Here is a 21366-nt window from a genome sequence, read left to right as displayed (position 1 = left end):
TCCCAAATAAAAATGGGAGACATTTTTTTCATTGTAACAAGCAAGGAATTCACCCAATGGAAACCGTACCGTGCTCTTATTGGCTAACCAACCAGCGGCCTCGATGAGAAAAATATCCGCCATTGAGACATTGGCTGGGAATCGCGTTACTATAGTAAACAAGCGCTGATCGGCCGTTCATGAAATCTAAGAAAATAACTTCCTGATCGCTCGTTTAACTCAAAATTATTCAAAACGATGTCTCTAAAATGATATAAATGTGACTTTTTAAGGTTTTCTTCACGGTCAAAACCACACAACATTCTATTAATGATTACGTCCGAGGCAAAAAGGAATATTGACAGGTCGACCGAGAGTTGAACTCGTGAGACGACAAACGAAGTGTAGCGAGAGTCAAGCTATTGTTTGTCTTGTCCTGTTCTATATAGAGAAAGGGATAAATAGTATAGCCTCGTGTGTGAGTGGTTGCGTGTCATAGATATGTTTTTTAATTGGTTCTGTTGTTTATGTGTGTAGTGATGACTCTCACACTCAATTTCAATGCCGAAATAGGAATTCCCGCACACAAGAAAGGGGAATTGGGGTGGTATTTGGCATACATATTCTATAGTATCTAGTTCTAAATAGATAACTGATTAGAATTATATTATGATATATAAACACAAGGCCAAATACAATTCCGAAGTTTCCTTATTTCAAATGAAGTAAAGCTCCAAAACCTAATGGTAGTGATTGTAGTACTGGTGTTAGTGAGGTGATGTGGTGTTGGTGATGATTGTAGTTGTAGTAGTAGTGGTAGTGATGATGATGTGGTGGTGGTTGTAGTTGTAGTAGTAATAGTGATGATGATGTGGTGGTGGTGATGATTGTAGTTGTAGTAGTAGTGGTAGTGATGATGATGTGGTGGTGGTTGTAGTTGTAGTAGTAGTAGTGGTAATGGTAATGATATGGTGGTGGTGGTGTTGTAGTAGTAGTGGTCGTGATGATGATGTGGTGGTGGTGTTTTTGTAGTAGTGGTAATGATGCGGCTATGTGGTCTAGTAGTATGACACTCGCTTTCGGATCGGAAGGTCCTGGGTTTGAGCCTCGCGCTCGGCGCATAGTTGAGTCCTTGGAAAAGGCTCTTTACTCACATTCTCTCACCGTACTCAGGTGTAAAATGAGTACCTGGCCGTTAACAGAGTTGTCTTTGTCCGAAAAATTGTAATATCGCCTAACAGGCGTCATGTCCCGTCCTACATGTTAAATGTTGACCAGGGACCCCTTGTAAAGCGCTTTGAGCATATTTAGTTGATATTGCACTATATAAAGCTCAATTTAAAAAATATATATATTTCAATGATGATGATATGGTGGTGGTGGTTGCAGTAGTAGTAGTGGTAGTGATGATAATGTGGTGGTGGTTGTAGTTGTAGTAGTAGTGATAGTGATGATGATGTGGTGGTGGTTGTAGTAGAGTGGTAGTGATGATGATGTGGTTGTGGTGGTTGTAGTAGTAGTGGTAATGGTAATGATATGGTGGTAGTGGTGGTTGTAGTAGTAGTGGTAATGGTAATGATATGGTGGTGGTTGTAGTAGTAGTGGTAGTGATGATGATGTGCTGGTGGTGGTGCAGTAGTGGTAGTGATAATGATGTGGTGCTGGTTGTTGTGGTAGTGGTGGTAGTGATGCTATTGTGGTGGTGGTTGTAGTAGTTGAGGTAGTGATGATGATGTGGTGGTGGTTGTAATAGTAGTGGTGGTGGTGGTTGTGGTAGTAGTGGTAATGATGATGATATGGTGATGGTGGTTGCAGTAGTAGTGGTAGTGATGACGATGTGGTTGTCGTGATTGTAGTAGTAGTGGTAGTGATGATGATGTGCTGGTGGTGGTGTAGTAGTAGTGGTAGTGATAATGATGTGGGGCTGGTGGTTGTAGTAGTAGTGTTAGTGATGATATTGTGGTGGTAGTTGTAGTAGTAGAGGTAGTGATGATAATGTGGTGGTGGTTGTTGCAGTTGTAGTGGTCGTGATGATGATGTGGTGGGTGGTTGTAATAGTGGTGGTAGTGATAGTGAAGTAGTAGTGGTAGTGTTGATGATGGAGTGGTGGTGGTCGTAGTGGTGATGATGATGTGGTGGTGGTGTAGTGGTAGTGATAATGATGCAGTGGTGGTGGTTGTAGTAATTGTGGTAGTGATGAAGTGGTAATGGTGGTTGTAGTAGTCGTGACAGTGATGATGTGGTGGTTGGAAAACACATTATAGGTTATTATAATACATGATTACACACATTCTCTAACTTCATTTTTTGACAGCTTCATTGTGCCATAAATATACGCAACAGTTCTGAAACATTTTATTGTGGATTTTGATATTGTTTGTTGTTTTTCTTGTGTCGTTATGTTGACATAGAGACCGAATGAATGGTAATGCTTACACATTCCCAGCCCCAGATATAATGGCGCTGAATGCTTTCATTGGTGGACACTTTTTAGGTTTCGTACGTATTCTCATTCGTTTAATTCTATGGTAACAAGTGAATTTTTTTTCTCAATAATGTTTTAATCGTAATGTTTCTATAACCGCCATGTTGTTCCCAACTGCTGTACTGCAATAGTTCGCTCCTTGACTGATCACCCCCGAAAAAAAAATCGGAAAAAAATGGAGTGTCAGTCAATACTAATACCGCTGCGTAAACGGCAAAGAAATGCAAAAATTGATGAATCTCGACGTTTTAAATGTATATTGATGAGCCACGTCTGCAGAAGGAACCGCGATAACTTTTTTACCGCTGAGAAGATTTAGACGTAGGTAGTACTGTTGACTGGAACTTTTGGGAGGCCTTCCCTTCCGAAAGCCCCAGTATTCTTAGAATAGAATAGAATAGAAGAAGGTATCGACGTCGCTTGATTAGGCCACTGGCCTGTCGCCGAATCTTTCCAGTCACTGAATGTCTTGTTCACAACTGATCTAATGCATTTCCCTACCTGATCTTGTGATCAGGGGCTAGCCTACACTACACTTTCTCTACTGACAAGGCACTTAAATGAAAATTCAGTTTTCAAATGACAGTATAAAATCTGGTTTACTATGATGCAGTATACCATCCCGATGATAAAACCGTTTGAATTTTGTCTCTAGGTTGTATAGAAGCAGAGTTATTCAATTTTTTATACCTTAAAAACACCCAAAAATTACTATAGGAATCAGCCTGAAATTGGGCACCAGCTGACTGAAAAAACGAAAGGGGATTCCCCTGAAACACTCTGACGTCACAAGGCTAGGAGCCAATGACCGACGCTGACCACGGCAGTCCAAGCTGAAATGGCGTTACTTTGGTAGATTTTGAAATGAGTGTGATTTTATGGAATGCTCAAAGGGTATCCTGGAAGCAGTTTTGAAAGTTGAAAATGGTATCATTGGAAAGGAAAATGATTGAATTTTATGATTATTTATGTTTTAAGGGGATTTTTTCATGAATGATGATAAACGGCTTGATTTTCTTGCCCACTACAATTAAGCTATCTTTCCAATATCTTCTAAATGAATTTAAGGAGGGAAATGGTAATTGTACCAAATGATAGGGCGTTCAATGCCATTTATTTTGGTATTTAATTTATCCAATTCTGTAAATAAATACCAGAGATATCTCAATTTAACCAAGCCGTGGTTTTAGCCTGCAGCTCACAAACGATAACTAGCGTCACACAGGTGAATGGGAGAACTGTGACACAGATTTAGCCATTCATTTAAGTGCCTTTTGATCATAGCTATTTTGGGTGGGAGGCACTTCTACACTATGCACATAACTTTCCATCACAGCATCTAATCTATTCTTGAAAGCATTGACACTCGGCGCTTCAACGACATTTGCTGGCAATTCGTTCCAACGTTCAATTACTCTCTGTGTAAAAAAGTTCTGTCAAAGGGTGGTTTTAACTCTGGGTTTCAGAAGTTTATATGAGTGGCCCCTGGTGACTGATTTTTGTCTACTGTGAACAGCCCATCCTGAGTCGCGTACAAGCAATGTGTGAACTTATAGGTCTCAATTATATCACCTCTCAAACGCCGATAGACCATACTTGGCAGTCCTACTCTTTTCAGGTGCTGTTCATAACTCAAGTCCTTGAGTCCACCAATGGCCTTTGTTGCTCGCCTTAGTACACTCTCTTTAAGCTTCTTATCCTTTTCAAGGTAAGGTGCCCATACACAGTTTCCGAACTCCAAATGTGGTCGGACCAAAGCTGCAAACATTAACTTCATAGTGTCACAGTCAAGATAGTCAAAAGATCTCCTTATCAGTCCAAGCATTCTGTTAGCTTTGTTGACCTGCCTTTCCAAATGCTGTGAAAACTTGAGTTCTGGGTCCAGATGAACTCCCAGATCTTTCTCCAATGTTGTCTCTTGTAAATCAATTATCTCCTCACTCCCATGTTTTCTCATTTTGTAGGTTGTTTTCTGGTTTTTGTTGCCTAAATGGAGCACTTTGCATTTGTCGGCATTAAACTTTAGCTGCCAAGTATCAGCCCAATCGACCAAACTACAGTGCAAGCTCGATATAACGACATCGTCGGGACCGGGAAAACGTGTCATTATAGAGGGATGTCGTTACAGAGAGGTTTCCAATGTGTGTATATCACGAGGCGTTTTGGGTCTTGTGTAGTGAATGTATACACCCATTTTCCCTCTGTAGTTTATCTGGGCTTGGGACCGGCAATGAATGGAGAGTGCACAAAGGATTTATAAACAGTCCAGTGTTGACCTGTCACAGGCATTCATTGGGTGAAAGGCGAGCCTTCTGATTGGTGAAAGGCGAGCCTTCTGATTGGCTGCGGTGTTGTACAAATGTGACTATTGAAAAAGAAGCGTTTTCATTGGCTACAATAAGAACTAGCTCTGGGCTTATTACGAGTAGACAACATACATAGAATGGAAGATACCACTTGTAATAGTGACGAACAATTTCATGGTAGACAAACACCTTCAAGGTTTGTCGGACCAGAAATGTCGTTATACAGGGTTTTGCTGAAATGTACGTCGCTATAGAGGGGTTTTTATTACTAATGATATATAGTAAAATAAAATGGGACCTGAGTACCATGTCGTTATACAGGGAATGTCGCTATAACGGATGTCGTTACATCGGGGTTGCACTGTATCAAGATCACTCTGGTCTCTTTATATCAACCTCACTGTCAGCCTCACCATACACTTTCGTATCATCTGCATACATAGAACACAAGCCTGATACAGTCTCTGGTAAATCATTGATAAATGCTACCAAAAGTGATGGTCCAAGCACACTGCTTTGTGGCACCCCACTCCTTACACACGCCCAATCAGACAACTGTCCGTTAACACAAACTCGTTGACGCCTGCCCGTCTTTTTTTTTTTTTTTAAATATTGTTCTAGTAGTAGGGGGTTTGGGAGGGGGAAAACTTAAAAAAAAAAAGTCCCCCTCCCAAACCCCCTACTAGAACATTATATTAAAAAAAGGTCCGGGAGCTCCTACAAAGGGAAACAATTCAATTAAGATAGAGGCTAGGGAAACCAAGATTTTGGTTCTTCCCCCCCCCCCCCCCCCCCCCCCCCCCCCCCCCCCCCCCCCCTGGGCGTAAAACTGTATTTCGTTTATAGAACTGTTTCTTTATGTTGAAGAGGCGAGTTTTTTCTTCTTTTATTTATTGCTTGCCTGTTTGTTTTTGTTGCTGTTCTTGCATTTAAAAAAAAAAAATTTTTTTGCTCTTCATAATCACACCAAAAAATGTCAGAAAAGAGATAGCAAGTTATCACCGGTCGCCCACACAAAATGTAATTTAATTTTATTTTTTAACAATATTTTTAGATTTTTTCTATGTTAACCGCATATTCATTTATAGTACTGCTTCTTCATGTTGTAGATTTTTTTGGGTTTTATTTTTTATTGGTTTTTAAATAAATATATTGGTTTGTTTGTTTTTATTTTTAGGCCTGGTAGCTAACATAATTATCATACCCCTACCCCCCCATACGATATTTATTTTTGTACTCTTCTTTTTCAAATTCAATTTTGGCAAGATAGACCGTGATTTTGACCTCCCGAGTAAAGCCGTGTTTTCAATTGATGGCAGCTTTTTCTTTTTTGATCTCGTATCATGGTCTCCCTTGCACCCAACATCTCGGTTGTTTGTGGATCTCCCCCCACCCCCTCTCCACTGCCTTCCTCCACCATCAGTTTATAATTTTCTCTCCGTGTCTAAAGAGGGCTCTGCATGCATTGTTATCTAATATTAAATAACACAAGACTGATAACCAATGGAGCTTTTTAAAAAATAAAACTTGACAGTAATTATCCCGAGGATTTGTTCTTGTTGCTTGTACTCTTGATTTCCAATTCGTATTAAAATAGTGTCATAATTTTTTCCGTTTAAAAAAAAAATTCTCCCGCCATATCTGGCCCCGCGGTTTTATGCATTTTAAAAATGAAAAATATTCATTAAGGTTAGGTGAATATGCATTCAAAAAAGAAGAAAATATGCAGGCTTCAATAATATAAAATAAACAATTCGGACTCAACGTACAACTGAATTCTGTGAACTGAGAAAAATCCCCCCCCCCCCCCTATTTTTTTTCTTTTCTTTTCTTCATTGACTTTAGTGAAAAAAAAAACTCTTCTCAAACGAACTTATCTCAGACTCAGTCTCAGATCCAACGAACCAGTAGTATAGGCAGACTCACTTTTAAAAACGTCCCTATTTTCTACTGAGACATTCAGTTGAACTTCACAAAAACAAAGATCTGTGTTGGCGTCAACTCATAAGAAACGGAGAACGACGATAGAGTGGAGATACCTCAGGCCTCCTCCTACCATGTGTTAGCGGTGGGGCAGGGACAGTGCCATTTAATATTCTCTGTCCTGAAATTGTTTTGTTTATTCATCTTAACTATGCCACTACCACATCATCTCATTCGTCTGTTTTGTTGATAAAGGGGAAACCCGAAACGTTCATTTGATCTGTTTTTGTAATTAAATTGAAGCTTACATTCAACTTCATGTTATTATTTATTCCATATCTTGCCATAAAATTAAAAGTAAAAGACTAAAACTAAGTAAATAAATAAAGTATGGGAAGGTGGGGACTGTTGAGCACTTTTTCAGACTTTTGCTTGTGGCAAGAAAAACTAATGTATTTGGAACATCTAACATAGGCCTACATATATTCATAGATTTGCCATTTTTTACCATATCAAAGTGTTTCATCAACATTATTTCGAAATTAAATGGACTACCCAAGAGATATTTAAAAAGCGTGTCAAAATGCTCAACTTGCTCCAAAGCCGGGGTAAGTTGATCAGTAAGTCTGGGTAAGATGATCACTTAATTAAAAAATTGTTAAAACATTAAATATTTCAAAAGTTCTTGTACAAAAATAAAAATTTTAATTAATTTTTAGATTAAAACAAAATAGGGCAAAAGTAGTATGAGCACAGTGTGCATTGTTACATTGTCACATGTTTATAATAAGCAATCGTTTGGATAAAGAAATTGGAGTAAAAAAAACAACAACATGATTTTACAAGGAACTTTCACTGATTTAACGAGGAACTGTCACTGTTGTTTAGCCAAAATATGCAACTACATATGTTCAAACCGGATATTTTATTTGAAATTTTAAATTATTGTCGTAAAATTAAAAACAGGAAGCTTTGAAACTCAATTTTGACAGTGGATTAATTAATGTCTCGTATATTGAGATTGCATGAAAAGGCCATTTGGTTTTGCCAGGGAGCTGATCCAACAACAATACTTGGCACTAACAGTTTTGTCACTATGTCTTTTTTTTGGAAGATGACATTGTCTACTTCATCAATTAAAAATATTGGATTCTCTTTTCTTTTGCTGGGCACAATGTTGTTAGAATGATATACACGAAAAGAAGATGGAGGCCTGCGGTCACTACACTATAGAGCTATGAAGTGGCAATTTGGACTCGAATTTGAATAATCTCCTATGGTTATTCAGACTCAAATTCCAATGCGCGTGTGCAAACACAGGGTTAGCGCAGTGCTAGCAGTGGACAGGTGGTGGAACTGATAGTAGTAGAAGTAGAAGTAGAAGTGTTCAAAAGAAATTCGGTTTTACCCATATCAGACTGACCCAGCCTGAGACCCCTACTTCAGACTGTAAAAGGATTGTTGCTTGTCTAAGTATAACACTATCAGAATATGTATTCTTTTATCCTGATTTTGTTAGGACGTCTTTTAAAGTTATAAGAAAAGCTGAACTTTTAGACCAGTTACTTTGACTGACTTTTGTTCCTTTTGAAAGATTTTTGAATTATTTGGTTTGTTTTGTTTTTTGTTTTTCACTTTCTAACTGGCCTTCCAATGATTTTGTCTTTCTCGTCAGATGAAGTGGGTTTAGAATACCTGTTGAAAGGTACTTTTTTCATTTACGTCAATTTTAAGTAATTTCCACAATGATTGAAAATAATTGAAATAAAAATATTCGTAATAATAGTAATGATAATATTCATCAGTACCTCTACTGCAACAACCACCACCACAACATCATCATAACTATCAAGACTGCTACAGCTACTACCACCACACCCTCATCACTACCACTTCTGCTACAGCCACCACTACCACATCATCACTACCACCACTACCACCACTACCATCACCACATCATCATCATCACTACCACTATTACTACAACAATCACCACCACATCATCATCACGACCACTACTACTACAACTACCGGTCGTCATTACCACTACAACTATAACCACATGTCATCATCACTACTACTACCACTGCAACCATCACCACCATCGCATCATTGTCACTGCAAACACTACTACTACTACTACTACTACTACTACTACTACTACTACTACTACTACTACTACTACTACTACTACTACTACTACTACTACTACTACTACTACTACTACTACTACTACTACTACTACTACTACTACTACTACTACTACTACTACTGCTACTACTACTACTACTACTGCAAACACTACTACTACTACAACTACTACTACTACTACTACTACTACTACTACTACTACTACTACTACTACTACTACTACTACTACTACAACTACTATTACTACTACTACTACTACTACTACTACTACTACAGCAACCACCATCACATCATCATAATTACAAGGATTACTACAGCCACTACCACCACATTCTCATCGCTACCAATACTACTACAATCACCACCGCCTCATTATCATCACTATCACCACTACTTCATCCACCACTGCCACTTCATCAATACAACTCCAACCACCACCACCACGTCATCATCACTACCACAACCAACACCACGTCATCATCACTACCACAACCACAACCACCACCACCACATTATCATCACTACGCTGCTACTACAGTCATTATCAAAGCTCTATCCCTACTTGAAGTTTGATAATCCATCCATAATTTAAAAAAAAAGAAAAAGACTTTCATCTTCATAGGTGTCGTTGATTTGGATGACCTGCAAAGGGACCCCCCCCCCCCCCCCACCCCAAAATGTAATTTTGTGAAAACAAACCGTACAAATGTTATAAACGTCGGTAGCTCATTGACTGTCATCACGATAGTGTTTAACTCATTCAATCCTAGAGATTTTTGCTACTTTTCAAAATTGGACAAGAATGTATAAAAAAATGAGCATGTACATAGATATTTTTATTCAACTATCATTAACATGTAAAAATTAAACCATTAGCTTTGATACTCCGCCTATAATTTGTCTCATAAAAATGTAATAAATAGGCATGGGGTAAAAGTTCCCTGGCAAACTACGGATATAGTCGGTGTTAGAGTTAAATCATTGTCAAATTTGTATAACACAACAGGCTCTCATTGGCATCTTTTTCATATCTCAACATTTCTCCTGATGCTGTGTTTTTTTTGTGTGTTTTTTTTTTATTTTCAGTGCCCTCCTTATACCCTGTAGAGAAAAGTAAAGATGGAAAGGTCTTGCAAAATTGATGTGGAAAAAACTGAGAAGATTTCACATGAAGATTTCAGACATTTGAATGTCGGATTGGAAGATTTAAAGACAGAGAATTCCTTCCCATCATTTACTGCCCTTGAAAATCAAGTGGAAACTGGAAGGTCATCGGAGACTGCATGTCAGTCTTCTGATGTCAGTGTTAAACTTGAATTGATGGATGCTGAAAATATACCAGAGTCTCATCTGAAGTCCATGAATGTCAATGTTAAACTTGATGAAGACGTCAAGACAGAGAACCTTTCACATAACACTGATGTTAGTGTAAAACATGAAGATGAAGACATCCAGGAAGAGAACTCTTCACATAACACAGATGTTAGTGTAAAACATGAAGATGAAGACATCCAGGAAGAGAACTCTTCACATAACACATATGTTAGTATAAGACATGAAAATGAAGACATCAAGGAAGAGAACTCTTCACATAACACATATGTTAGTGTAAGACATGAAGATGAAGACATCCAGGAAGAGAACTCTTTACATAACACATATGTTAGTGTAAGACATGAAGATGAAGACATCCAGGAAGAGAACTCTTCCTACACTTGTTCTCAATTCACTGATGTGAGTGTTAAACTTGAAGGTGAAGATTCACAGAGCATTGGCATTAGAGATAAAGTTAATCTTCAAGTCAATATCAAAACAGAACTGTCATCTGTGACGTCATCAATTGGGATGCAATATCTGGTGAGATGATTTTCTTTTCCATTTTCTTGTGGTCTCTGAAGATGAAAATGAGGATGACTTAACTATTACAACAGAGACAAAGATGGCGATAATGATGATGATGATGATGATGAAGAAAATGATTATCAAAGCTTTATCTCTACTTGAAGTTTGAAAATCCATCCATAATTTTTAAAATTTTAAAAAGACTTGCATCTTCATAGGTGTCGTTGATTTGGATGACCTGTAAAGGGACCCCCCCCCCCCCCCCCCCCCCCCCAAAAAAAAAAAAAAATTTAAAAATCAACAAAAACAACGTAATTTTGTGAAAACAAACCATACAAATGTTATAAACATTGGTAAAAATTGAAAAGCATTCGTTATCTTAGAAGAATACTGGAGTCTCCAAAATACTTTTTGACTTTTCCTTGCCCTGGTCGGTCAGACTAATTAACCGGTAGATACCCACGCCTCTCGGACACCCGTCATAATGTAAACAATGGCAGTGATTGGTAGACACAGCAAACTACACAGGTTTTACTATCGATGGTATGTGTTAAGTAAAATAGCCACTGTTCTACCTCTTGATCAGTAGAATAAATACAGAAAACTATGTGTAAACTTAAACGTTTATAATATGATCGAGAAAATCGTGTGATAACTAGTCACTCATTTGTCAGTTAAAAACAATAACAATGATCAGATGGAGGTCGAATTCGTTCACGTTATTGTTTATAAACAACCAACTATGTTTGTCTGAGCACGTGTGTAGGTGTGTCACAAATTCCATGTTTTGATTGGTCAAAAATCTACTGGTTAATTGATCACCATTTTTGAAAATGTGAAATGGAGGAATTGAGTTAGCACGGACAAGTTGTAATGATTTTGTTTATAACAATTTTTGTAGTGCCAGTGGTTGTCTAACCTTGTTGTAAAATGTGTAGCTTTATTGTACCTTTTCATTCATTTCTTTTTTCATCATCATAATCATTTATAATAGTTAACAAGAACAAAAAAAAAAGATCAAGTTGATGCATGGACATTTTAAGTACACTAACTCGTATATATACAAACGAAAAGTCAAGCTGGTGCATAAATTAATAATCTTTCACCTCAGACTTGTTGATCATGAGCATATTTCAGAAAAACAAATTTCATTCGTCATTTACATACTTCAAGGCATGGAGTTCTTTATCAACTAAATTTTTAAAAGCATTTAATGTGTCATCATTATTTTTTGTATTAGAATCAAGTCCATTCCATGTCCTGTTAGTATGTTAGATTAATAAGTTATGTTGAAGATTCGTAGAACATCTTTCTTTCCCTCCCTTTTTTTAAGGAACCGTGCAATGTCAAGAAAAGCGACCAAAGTTATAAACCAATTTGTGAGGAGCCTGTTCCTTCTAATAGATTGGGTTCAGAGGTCAAGTCTATGGGTTCAGAGACTAGGAAAGGTAATTTCGTGATGTTGTAACTGACTAGTGAATATTTATCCATTTTGAGATTGGTTTCCTTCTCTGACTTTAATGCCCTGGGTACAAAGTCTTCCCAGTCAATAGAGAAAATGAGTAGGAGAGATGGGGGGTGTTGAGAGACTGAAAGAGAGAGAGGGAGGGAGGGAGAGAGAGAGAGAGAGAGAGAGAGAGAGAGAGAGAGAGAGAGAGAGAGTTTGTCCATAATTCTATTATAAAAACACTGACAAACACCAATTTTCTATAAACCACAGTCTTGGTGTTAATCAGGTAGTTGACAAGTCCTGTGACTGTAACTGTCTTGTCTTTCCGCTCAATATTCTTTTCACATCATCTCCACCTCATCCCTTCCATTTCACCTATTTGTTAAAGGTGCCGATTCAAAATCACTGTTATTTCCTATGGAATATTTTTAAAGGATGTAACTTATCGACAAGTACAAGTGTGTGGAATAGCAATATTTTAATCCAGAGAGAGATTTCAGTTTCCTCTTGTCTTCTTTCGGGTAATATTGCAAACTCTGAAATTATGAGATTTTTCTTTCATGTCTATTTTTATTTCTCCCAACAGCTACACACAATCAGGGACAAAGTTAGGATGTTCCATAATACATTTGAAGTTACTTTTTTTAAAAAAATCTATTTTATGGTAAAACCTTCAGTCTGTACAAACATCATTTCTCACTCAATCACTCACTCATTCCCATGACCAGATAGTCATCGGGGGGGGGACTTGAGGGATGCAGCCATTATGATCCAGAGCCACCCACCTTGGCCATTGGCTTTCTCTGTCGTATAGCATCAATCCTGTCCATTCCTTGATGCTTTCCTGTCCCATTTTCCTTTGTTTTCCTCTTCTCCCTTGACTTTCCACCCTCCCTTACATAATTCTTACACAAGCTTTCACTGTCTGACCAGATGTCCAAACCATGAAAGTTTCCTTCTTTGCATTGGTTCCTGTCTTCCCACCAACTTTTCATCATTAACGTCTCAGCTTTTACCCAAATGATTTCAGTTTTATAGCTTTTTTCTATCAGTCACTTGGAATGTTTTGCCATATTAAAGTTTCTTCCTCCTTGTCTTCTTGTTCTTCCTTTTCTTGTGTTGTTGTTGTTGTTGTTGTTGTTGTTGTTGTTGTGGTTGTTGTTGTTGTTGTTCTTCTTCTTCTTCTTCTTCTTCTTCTTCTTCTTCTTCTTCTTCTTCTTCTTCTTCTTCTTCTTCTTCTTCTTCTTCTTCTTCTTCTTCTTCTTCTTCTCCTCCTCCTTTTTATTCTTCTTGTTATGAATATTATCATCATTATTCCAACAGAATCACAAAATTTGAATGCAGAGAATGAGACTGAGCAACAATCAAGTTTCAGGACTCAAGCATGGGACATGCTGGAGAAAAGTGAGTTGATTTTAATGGTTAACAGCAAAGAAAAATTACAGAGGAGAGAAGGAAAGATTTCTTTTGTTTAAAAATTGATATATACTCCTGTTATTTATCCACAATAATCTGCTTTGTAATTTTCGGCAAATAATTTGTAATTGCAACATGATTATACAGTGGAACTCGGAAACATCGGGGGTAGTAGGACTAGCAAAAAATCCTAGTGGTAGCCGAGTCCTGTTATATCCATGCATATGGAATTTGAATGGAAGCAGTACTAGGGGAGATTAAAATAAACAAACCAAACACAAGGAACACATTTCAAGTTACCACCCTAAGTAAATATCAATTTACCTCCCTAATGAAATAAATCATATAAAGTGACGAGAGAGAGGGAATACGTGGGAAGGAAAGTATTGGACCTACAAATAGTGGGATAGAGGAAAAAGGGGTTCCCAAAGACTAGATGGTGGTATAAGGTAAAGGATGATATGATATGAAAGAACTGGGCCTGGAGGAAGATGATGCCCCGAACTGAGATGAATGGAGATGTGGCATTCATTATGGCAACCCTGCAAACTGCGGGATAAGCTGAAAGAAGAAGAAGAAGAAGATATAGAGACTGTGACACTTCCATTCCTGTAACTCCCCCCCTGGAAATAACCATACCTCACCCACTCTACTCAGGACACAAGGTGGGTTGGAACAATGCAATGGTTAATTCTACCATCCTCCTTACCTCTGCTTCCCACTCATTCCAACTGGGCCACTGACATTCACTAAGAGCACTTCGATGCTTCCCACTCATTCCAACTGGGCCACTGACATTCACTAAGAGCACTTCAATGCTTTCCACTCATTCCAACTGGGCCACTGACAGTCACTAAGAGGACTTCGATGCTTTCCACCCATTCCAACTGGGCCACTGACATTCACTAAGAGCACTTCAATGCTTTCCACTCATTCCAACTGGGCCACTGACAGTCACTAAGAGCACTTCGATGCTTCCCACCTATTCCAACTGGGCCACTGACAGTCACTAAGAGCACTTTGATGCTTTCCACTCATGCCAACTGGGCCACTGACAGTCACTAAGAGCACTTCGATGCTTCCCACCTGTTCCAACTGGGCCACTGACATTCACTAAGAGCACTTCGATGCTTTCCACTCATTCCAACTGGGCCAATGACAGTCACTAAGAGCACTTCAATGCTTTCCACCCATTCCAACTGGGCCACTGACATTCACTAAGAGCACTTCAATGCTTTCCACCCATTCCAACTGGGCCACTGACAGTCACTAAGAGGACTTCGATGCTTCCCATCCATTCCAACTGGGCCACTGACATTCACTAAGAGGACTTAAATGCTTCCCACCCATTCCAACTGGGCCACTGACATTCACTAAGAGCACTTAAATGCTTCCCACCTATTCCAACTGGGCCACTGACATTCACTAAGAGCACTTCAATGCTTCCCATCCATTCCAACTGGGCCACTGACAGTCACTAAGAGCACTTCAATGCTTTCCACCCATTCCAACTGGGCCACTGACATTCACTAAGAGCACTTCAATGCTTTCCACTCATTTCAACTGGGCCACTGACATTCACTAAGAGCACTTCAATGCTTTCCACTCATTCCAACTGGGCCACTGACTTTCACTAAGAGCACTTCAATGCTTTCCACCCATTCCAACTGGGCCACTGACAGTCACTAAGAGCACTTCAATGCTTTCCACCCATTCCAACTGGGCCACTGACTTTCACTAAGAGCACTTCAATGCTTTCCACCCATTCCAACTGGGCCACTGACATTCACAAAGAGCACTTCGATGCTTCCCACCCATTCCAACTGCGCTACTGACAGTCACTAAGAGCACTTCAATGCTTTCCACCCATTCCAACTGGGCCACGGACATTCACTAAGAGCACTTCAATGCTTTCCACCCATTCCAACTGCGCTACTGACAGTCACTAAGAGGACTTCGATGCTTCCCACCCATTCCAACTGCGCTACTGACAGTCACTAAGAGCACTTAAATGCTTTCCACCTATTCCAACTGGGCCACTGACAGTCACTAAGAGCACTTCAATGCTTCCCACCCATTCCAACTGGGCCACTGACAGTCACTAAGAGCACTTCGATGCTTCCCACCCATTCCAACTGGGCCACTGACAGTCACTAAGAGCACTTCGATGCTTCCCACCTATTCCAACTGGGCCACTGACATTCACTAAGAGCACTTCGATGCTTTCCACCCATTCCAACTGGGCCACTGACAGTCCCTAAGAGCACTTTGATGCTTCCCACCCATTCCAACTGGGCCACTGACAGTCACTAAGAGCACTTCAATGCTTCCCACCCATTCCAACTGGGCCACTGACAGTCACTAAGAGCACTTCCATGCTTTCCACCCATTCCAACTGGGCCACTGACAGTCACTAAGAGGACTTCGATGCTTTCCACCCATTCCAACTGAGCTACTGACATTCACTAAGAGCACTTCAATGCTTTCCACCCATTCCAACTGGGCCACTGACAGTCACTAAGAGGACTTTGATGCTCAAGTAGTGCACAGTCCTAGCTTCAGACTTAACATAGAGACTCTTCACCATCACACCTCTCATTGGGCATAGTTACCTAATCAGTTAATAAACTACACATTCCTCACTCTACGCATAACATACAGTCCACTCTGGATAATCGCAACACCTTGGGATCAGGGAAAATGTTGTGATTAACCGATGTTGCAATTAACCAAAGTTGAGTTTCCAGTCCACTAATGTAACATTTTATACATATATGATACATTAAAACCAATTGTTGTAAACATTGTTCTTAGTCCACTACAGACTGAGCAATATGATTGAAATAAAACCATATGGCAGCCCTGTATATATTTGTTTCAAGCTTAAATGCAATTCGACATCTTATTCAGATTTGATTCACTTTCACTCTTTTGTTCTCAAACATTTGTAAGAGTCAAAGAGATAAGCCGTGATGAGAGACAATTAATCTCACCAAACTTGTTGGTCACAATGCACAGGCGTAAATCCCAAAAAAAGGATATCACTCAGTCTCTCTTCACAACTGCCATTGTTTATCTGTTGTAAAAACCATGCCCAGTCCCCTTGCCTTCTATTTAATGGCCACAGATAATTAAGCTTTATATAGCGCAATATCCACTAAATGTGCTCAAAGCGCTTTACAAGGGGTCCCTGGTCAACAGCAAAATTTAACATGTAGGACGGAACATCACACCTGTGAGGCGATATTACAATTTTTCGGACAAAGACAGCGCTGTTAACGGCCAGGTACTCATTTTATACCTGAGTACGGTGAGAGAAAGTGAGTAAAGAGCCTTTTCCAAGGACTCGACTATGCGCCGAGCGCGAGACTCGAACTCAGGACCTTCCGATCCGAAAGCGAGTGTCATACCATAAGACCACATAGCCGCACAGATGACATCACAAACCAATACTACAAAGTCCTCTTTCGTCTATAATAGGGTGGTGACAGTGGTGACACACTAATGAAGCATTAAATTCCGCTCACTCTCGATTTTTCAACCTGTCACGATTTCTTCCATGATGAAATCTAATCATGATGTTTTGTTTGATTGATTTCTTGAATTTACCACTTTTTGAGGGCGAACATTTGTTGCGATTAACCAGTGACTTTTATATAGCATTAATTCTGTTTCTTGGAAAATGTTGCGATTAACCGAGTTGCGATTATCTGGAGTGGACTGTACTAGGCCTAAGTGTATCAACATGGTGATTGGTCAGTCACGCGTCTCTCACTAGCCTTTTATTGCGTTGTCGTGGAGACACAAAGTACACAGAGGGGCGTCAATAGTACACACAATAACTGCAATTCCCACCTCATCTCCATTCCTATACGTTATGTTTTTTCATTATAATGAGACCTTATCAAAACCACTTATATTTACTTCCCACACATTTTTCTTCATATTCTTGACAAAATTTTCAAAACGGAAAACTCGAAAATGCGGAAATCGCAAACAAATATGCCTGCTCACAATTTGTTTGAGATTTCTTTGCTGCACTGGGCTTGTTGTTTAGGCCTTTAGTTTCAGTCATTTGAATGAATGACCAAAGTGTTGAATTGTCTATTTTATATATGTTTACTATTTTGATAAAGGAGAGTATTAGTCATTTTCGTAACAGTAACACTATAAGAATAATCATTGTCATCGTCATCAAAATAATTTTTTATTTATTTAATTCATTTATTTATTCATTTATTTATTTTTGTACAGGCCTATTTTGTAGTATGAACACTTAACTAAACATTGTATATCATACTGCTATAATATTTGACAAAATGTGGTGTTATGAAACTTATGAGAAAAAGATTTGAAGTTTATATTTTGATTTGTAAGCTCAAACTTTGATAAATCTCAACATTTGGATGTTCTCAATCGTGGTTAATCTACGGTTTGGGTCTACTGTTGCTGTGGACATCTAAAAGTCACCAATTTGTTATTTATGCCTGCAATGCATTTCTATCAGTGGGGATGATTTATCACTTCAATAGATGTTTGAGTTATTGTTTACTTGATGTAAGAATTTTGTTATAAATTTTACAGATAACAACGATGTTGACAGCTGTGGCCAATCTTTGAACAGTGGACTTCATGAAGACTTTCAGGTTGAAATTGATGTAGATGAATATACAGACAGTTGTGTGGAATGGCACAAGCCTGGCACTGAGGTCCAAACCAATCATGATACATCTTTTAAACAATTTTGTACAAATCACATTGGACCAGACGAGGCGAAAATTGATGGGAAATCTCATAATGCTTGTTACAAAAATGTTTCTACAAATTCAATCTCCAAGTCCTCTATTGATGTTCAAAAACAAGAAAAATCCCATGAGAATCCAAAATATATGTCTTATAAATGTCATATTTGTGGGAAAGCATTTACTAGTAGATCAAGCATTATAGTGCATATGAGAATCCACACCAAAGAAAGACCATTCAAATGTTTAACCTGTGGGAATGAATTTATCATAAAACAAGAATTGCTAGTACACATCAGTAGTCATACGGGAGAAAGACCATTCAAATGTCTGACATGTGGAAAGACATTTACTCGAGCTTCAAGTTTTAAAGGACACATCAAAACTCACTCGGGAGAAAAATCATTGAAATGTCTGACCTGTGGAAAGACATTTATCACAAAACAAGAATTGGAAATACACATCAGAACTCATACCGGAGAAAGACCATTCGAATGTCTGACCTCCGGAAAAGCATTTTTCAGCAGTTCAAATTTAATACAACACATCAGAACTCATACAGGTGAAAAGCCATTCAAATGTCTGACCTGTGGAAAGACATTTATCACAAAACAAGAATTGGAAATACACATCAGAACTCATATAGGAGAAAAGCCATTCAAATGTCTGACCTGCAAACAAGCATTTTTCAATAGTTCAAATTTAAAACGACACATCAGAACTCATACAGGTGAAAAGCCATTCAAATGTCTGACCTGTGGAAAGGCATTTATCACAAACGGAGAATTGAAATTACACATCAGAATTCATACAGGAGAAAAGCCATTCAAATGTCTGACCTGTGGAAAAGCATTTGTCAACAGTTCAAATTTAAAACAACACATTATAACTCATACAGGTGAAAAGCCATTCAAATGTCCGACCTGTGGAAAGGCATTTATCAAGAGTTCTACTTTAAAACGACACATCAGAACTCATACAGGTGAAAAGCCATTCAAATGTCTGACCTGTGGAAAGGCATTTATCACAAAACAACAATTGAAATTACACATCAAAACTCATACAGGAGAAAGTCCATTCAAATGTCCGACCTGTGGAAAGGCATTTATCAAGAGTTCTACTTTAAAACGACACATCAGAACTCATACAGGTGAAAAGCCATTCAAATGTCTGACCTGTGGAAAGGCATTTATCACAAAACAAGAATTGAAATTACACATCGGAACTCATACAGGTGTAAAGCCATTCAAATGTCTGACCTGTGGAAAGGCATTTATTAACAGTTCTAATTTAAAACGACACATCAGAACTCATACAGGTGAAAAGCCATTCAAATGTCTGACCTGTGGAAAGGCATTTATCACTAAACAAGAATTGAAATTACACATCATAACTCATACAGGTGTAAAGCCATTCAAATGTCTGACCTGTGGAAAAGCATTTATCAACAGTTCTAATTTAAAACGACACACCAGAACTCATACAGGTGAAAACCCATCCAGATATCTGACCTGTGAAAAGGCATTTATCACAAAAAAAGAATTGGAATTACACATCACGACTCATACTGAAGAAAAACCATTTAAATAATATATGACCTGTGGAAGGCATTTTTCAAGAATTAAGATTTACTAGGACGCATCACAACTCATACGGGAGAAAGATCATTCAAATATCTGACTTGTAGAAAGGCATTTATCATAAGACCAGAATTACTAGTACGTATCACGACTCGTGCTGAAGAAAAACAATTTGATAAATGTATGACATATGGAAGGCATTTTTCAGGAATTCAGATTTGCTAGGACGTATCACAACTCATACGGAATACAGACCATTCAAGTGTGTGGCCTGCCAAAAGACATTTACTCAGAGTGAATGTTTTAAGAAACACGTCAAAACTCATATGGGAGAATGACCTTTCAAGTGTTTGACCTGTGAAAAGACATTTATCTACTCAGAATGGACGATGACTACCATGTTACTGTTACTAGTGTGCATGTGGGAGTGTGTATATGTGTCAATATACTATGTAATGTTTGCTCTTTATTATATTGTATTGTTATAAATGTGTAACCAAATGAGAAATTGCCACTATTTTGAGGAAAATAAAGACATTATTATTGTTATTATTATTGTTATTATTATTATTATTAGTGAAAGACGTTCTTATTGTTTTCCTGGTTATTCCAACATATTCTAAGACCATAAATATCCATAATGATACAACCTCCACACCTCAACATTTAGAATACGCTAACAAAAAAAAACATCCACAAAACTCAACAAACATATTTGGAAATGAAAAGACAACAAACTAGACCACATTTCATGGAAAATTATATCTAAATCAACAGGATACACACTATCATCAAAACAATGTAGCTTATGCCTGGAAGAGAAATATATTATAATCAAACACCCCCATGAAGCCACACTCAACACGAAAAATGAGATGTACAATAGTTGTCCACATCGCCGGAAGCACTTATTAATCAACTGCAAACCTACGGAACCACTTCAACAAGCAACATCATACAACAAACCAAACTCATGTAACACACAGTCCCTCAGACTACTAGGAGCAGACCAGACAACAGCCACTTTTTAGTGGCTAATCGTCCCCGGTTGCATAAAAAAAAAGAAAATGGCGGCGCTCGACCTCTCATGTCAGATTCTTTATGGAGGTGTAGATAATGAGTTCCCTATTGAGAGTATGCCGATGACGTCACGCATTTACCATCCACGGTTACTTCCCTTGCACTAAGAGCATTGTAACTTTCTATCGCGTATCTAGTTGTTTACATGAGAGAGAGAGAGAGAAACAGACAGGCAGACAGAGAGAGAGAGAGAGAAACAGAGAGCGAGAGAGATGGATGGAGAGAGATATATTTTTAAAAATAAATAAATAAATAAGAGGGAGAGAGAGAGAGAGAAAGAGAGAGGTTCGTTTTATCGTGTATTCATTCGGAATGGGAGGGAGGGTGGGGTCTTTTGAGTCAATAAACAATGGGAGTGAACCAAAAGAAAAAGGGGAGGAGAGTTTAATAGATGACAATTGACCACAAGGTA

At 38.5% G+C, this 21366-nt stretch overlaps 1 protein-coding gene across 1 annotated transcript; it reads left to right on the top strand.

Annotated features, from left to right (window-relative positions):
- The first annotated feature begins 2605 nt into the window (after positions 1–2605).
- LOC144957898 (uncharacterized) lies at positions 2606–20423 on the top strand. The gene is made up of 5 exons (XM_078889430.1): positions 2606–2785; positions 9931–10701; positions 12020–12134; positions 13460–13540; positions 18137–20423. The coding sequence occupies exons 2-5, from the start codon at positions 9964–9966 to the stop codon at positions 19882–19884; spliced, it is 2682 nt and encodes an 893-aa protein (XP_078745556.1). The 5' UTR covers positions 2606–2785; positions 9931–9963; the 3' UTR covers positions 19885–20423.
- The last annotated feature ends 943 nt before the right edge of the window (positions 20424–21366 follow it).

Source organism: Berghia stephanieae, chromosome 12 (genome assembly GCF_034508935.2).
Source record: "Berghia stephanieae isolate SIO BIC M18660-M18661 chromosome 12, UCSD_Bste_1.3, whole genome shotgun sequence".
NCBI classification, from domain to species: domain Eukaryota; kingdom Metazoa; phylum Mollusca; class Gastropoda; order Nudibranchia; family Aeolidiidae; genus Berghia; species Berghia stephanieae.
This window is presented reverse-complemented; position numbering and strand designations above follow the sequence as displayed.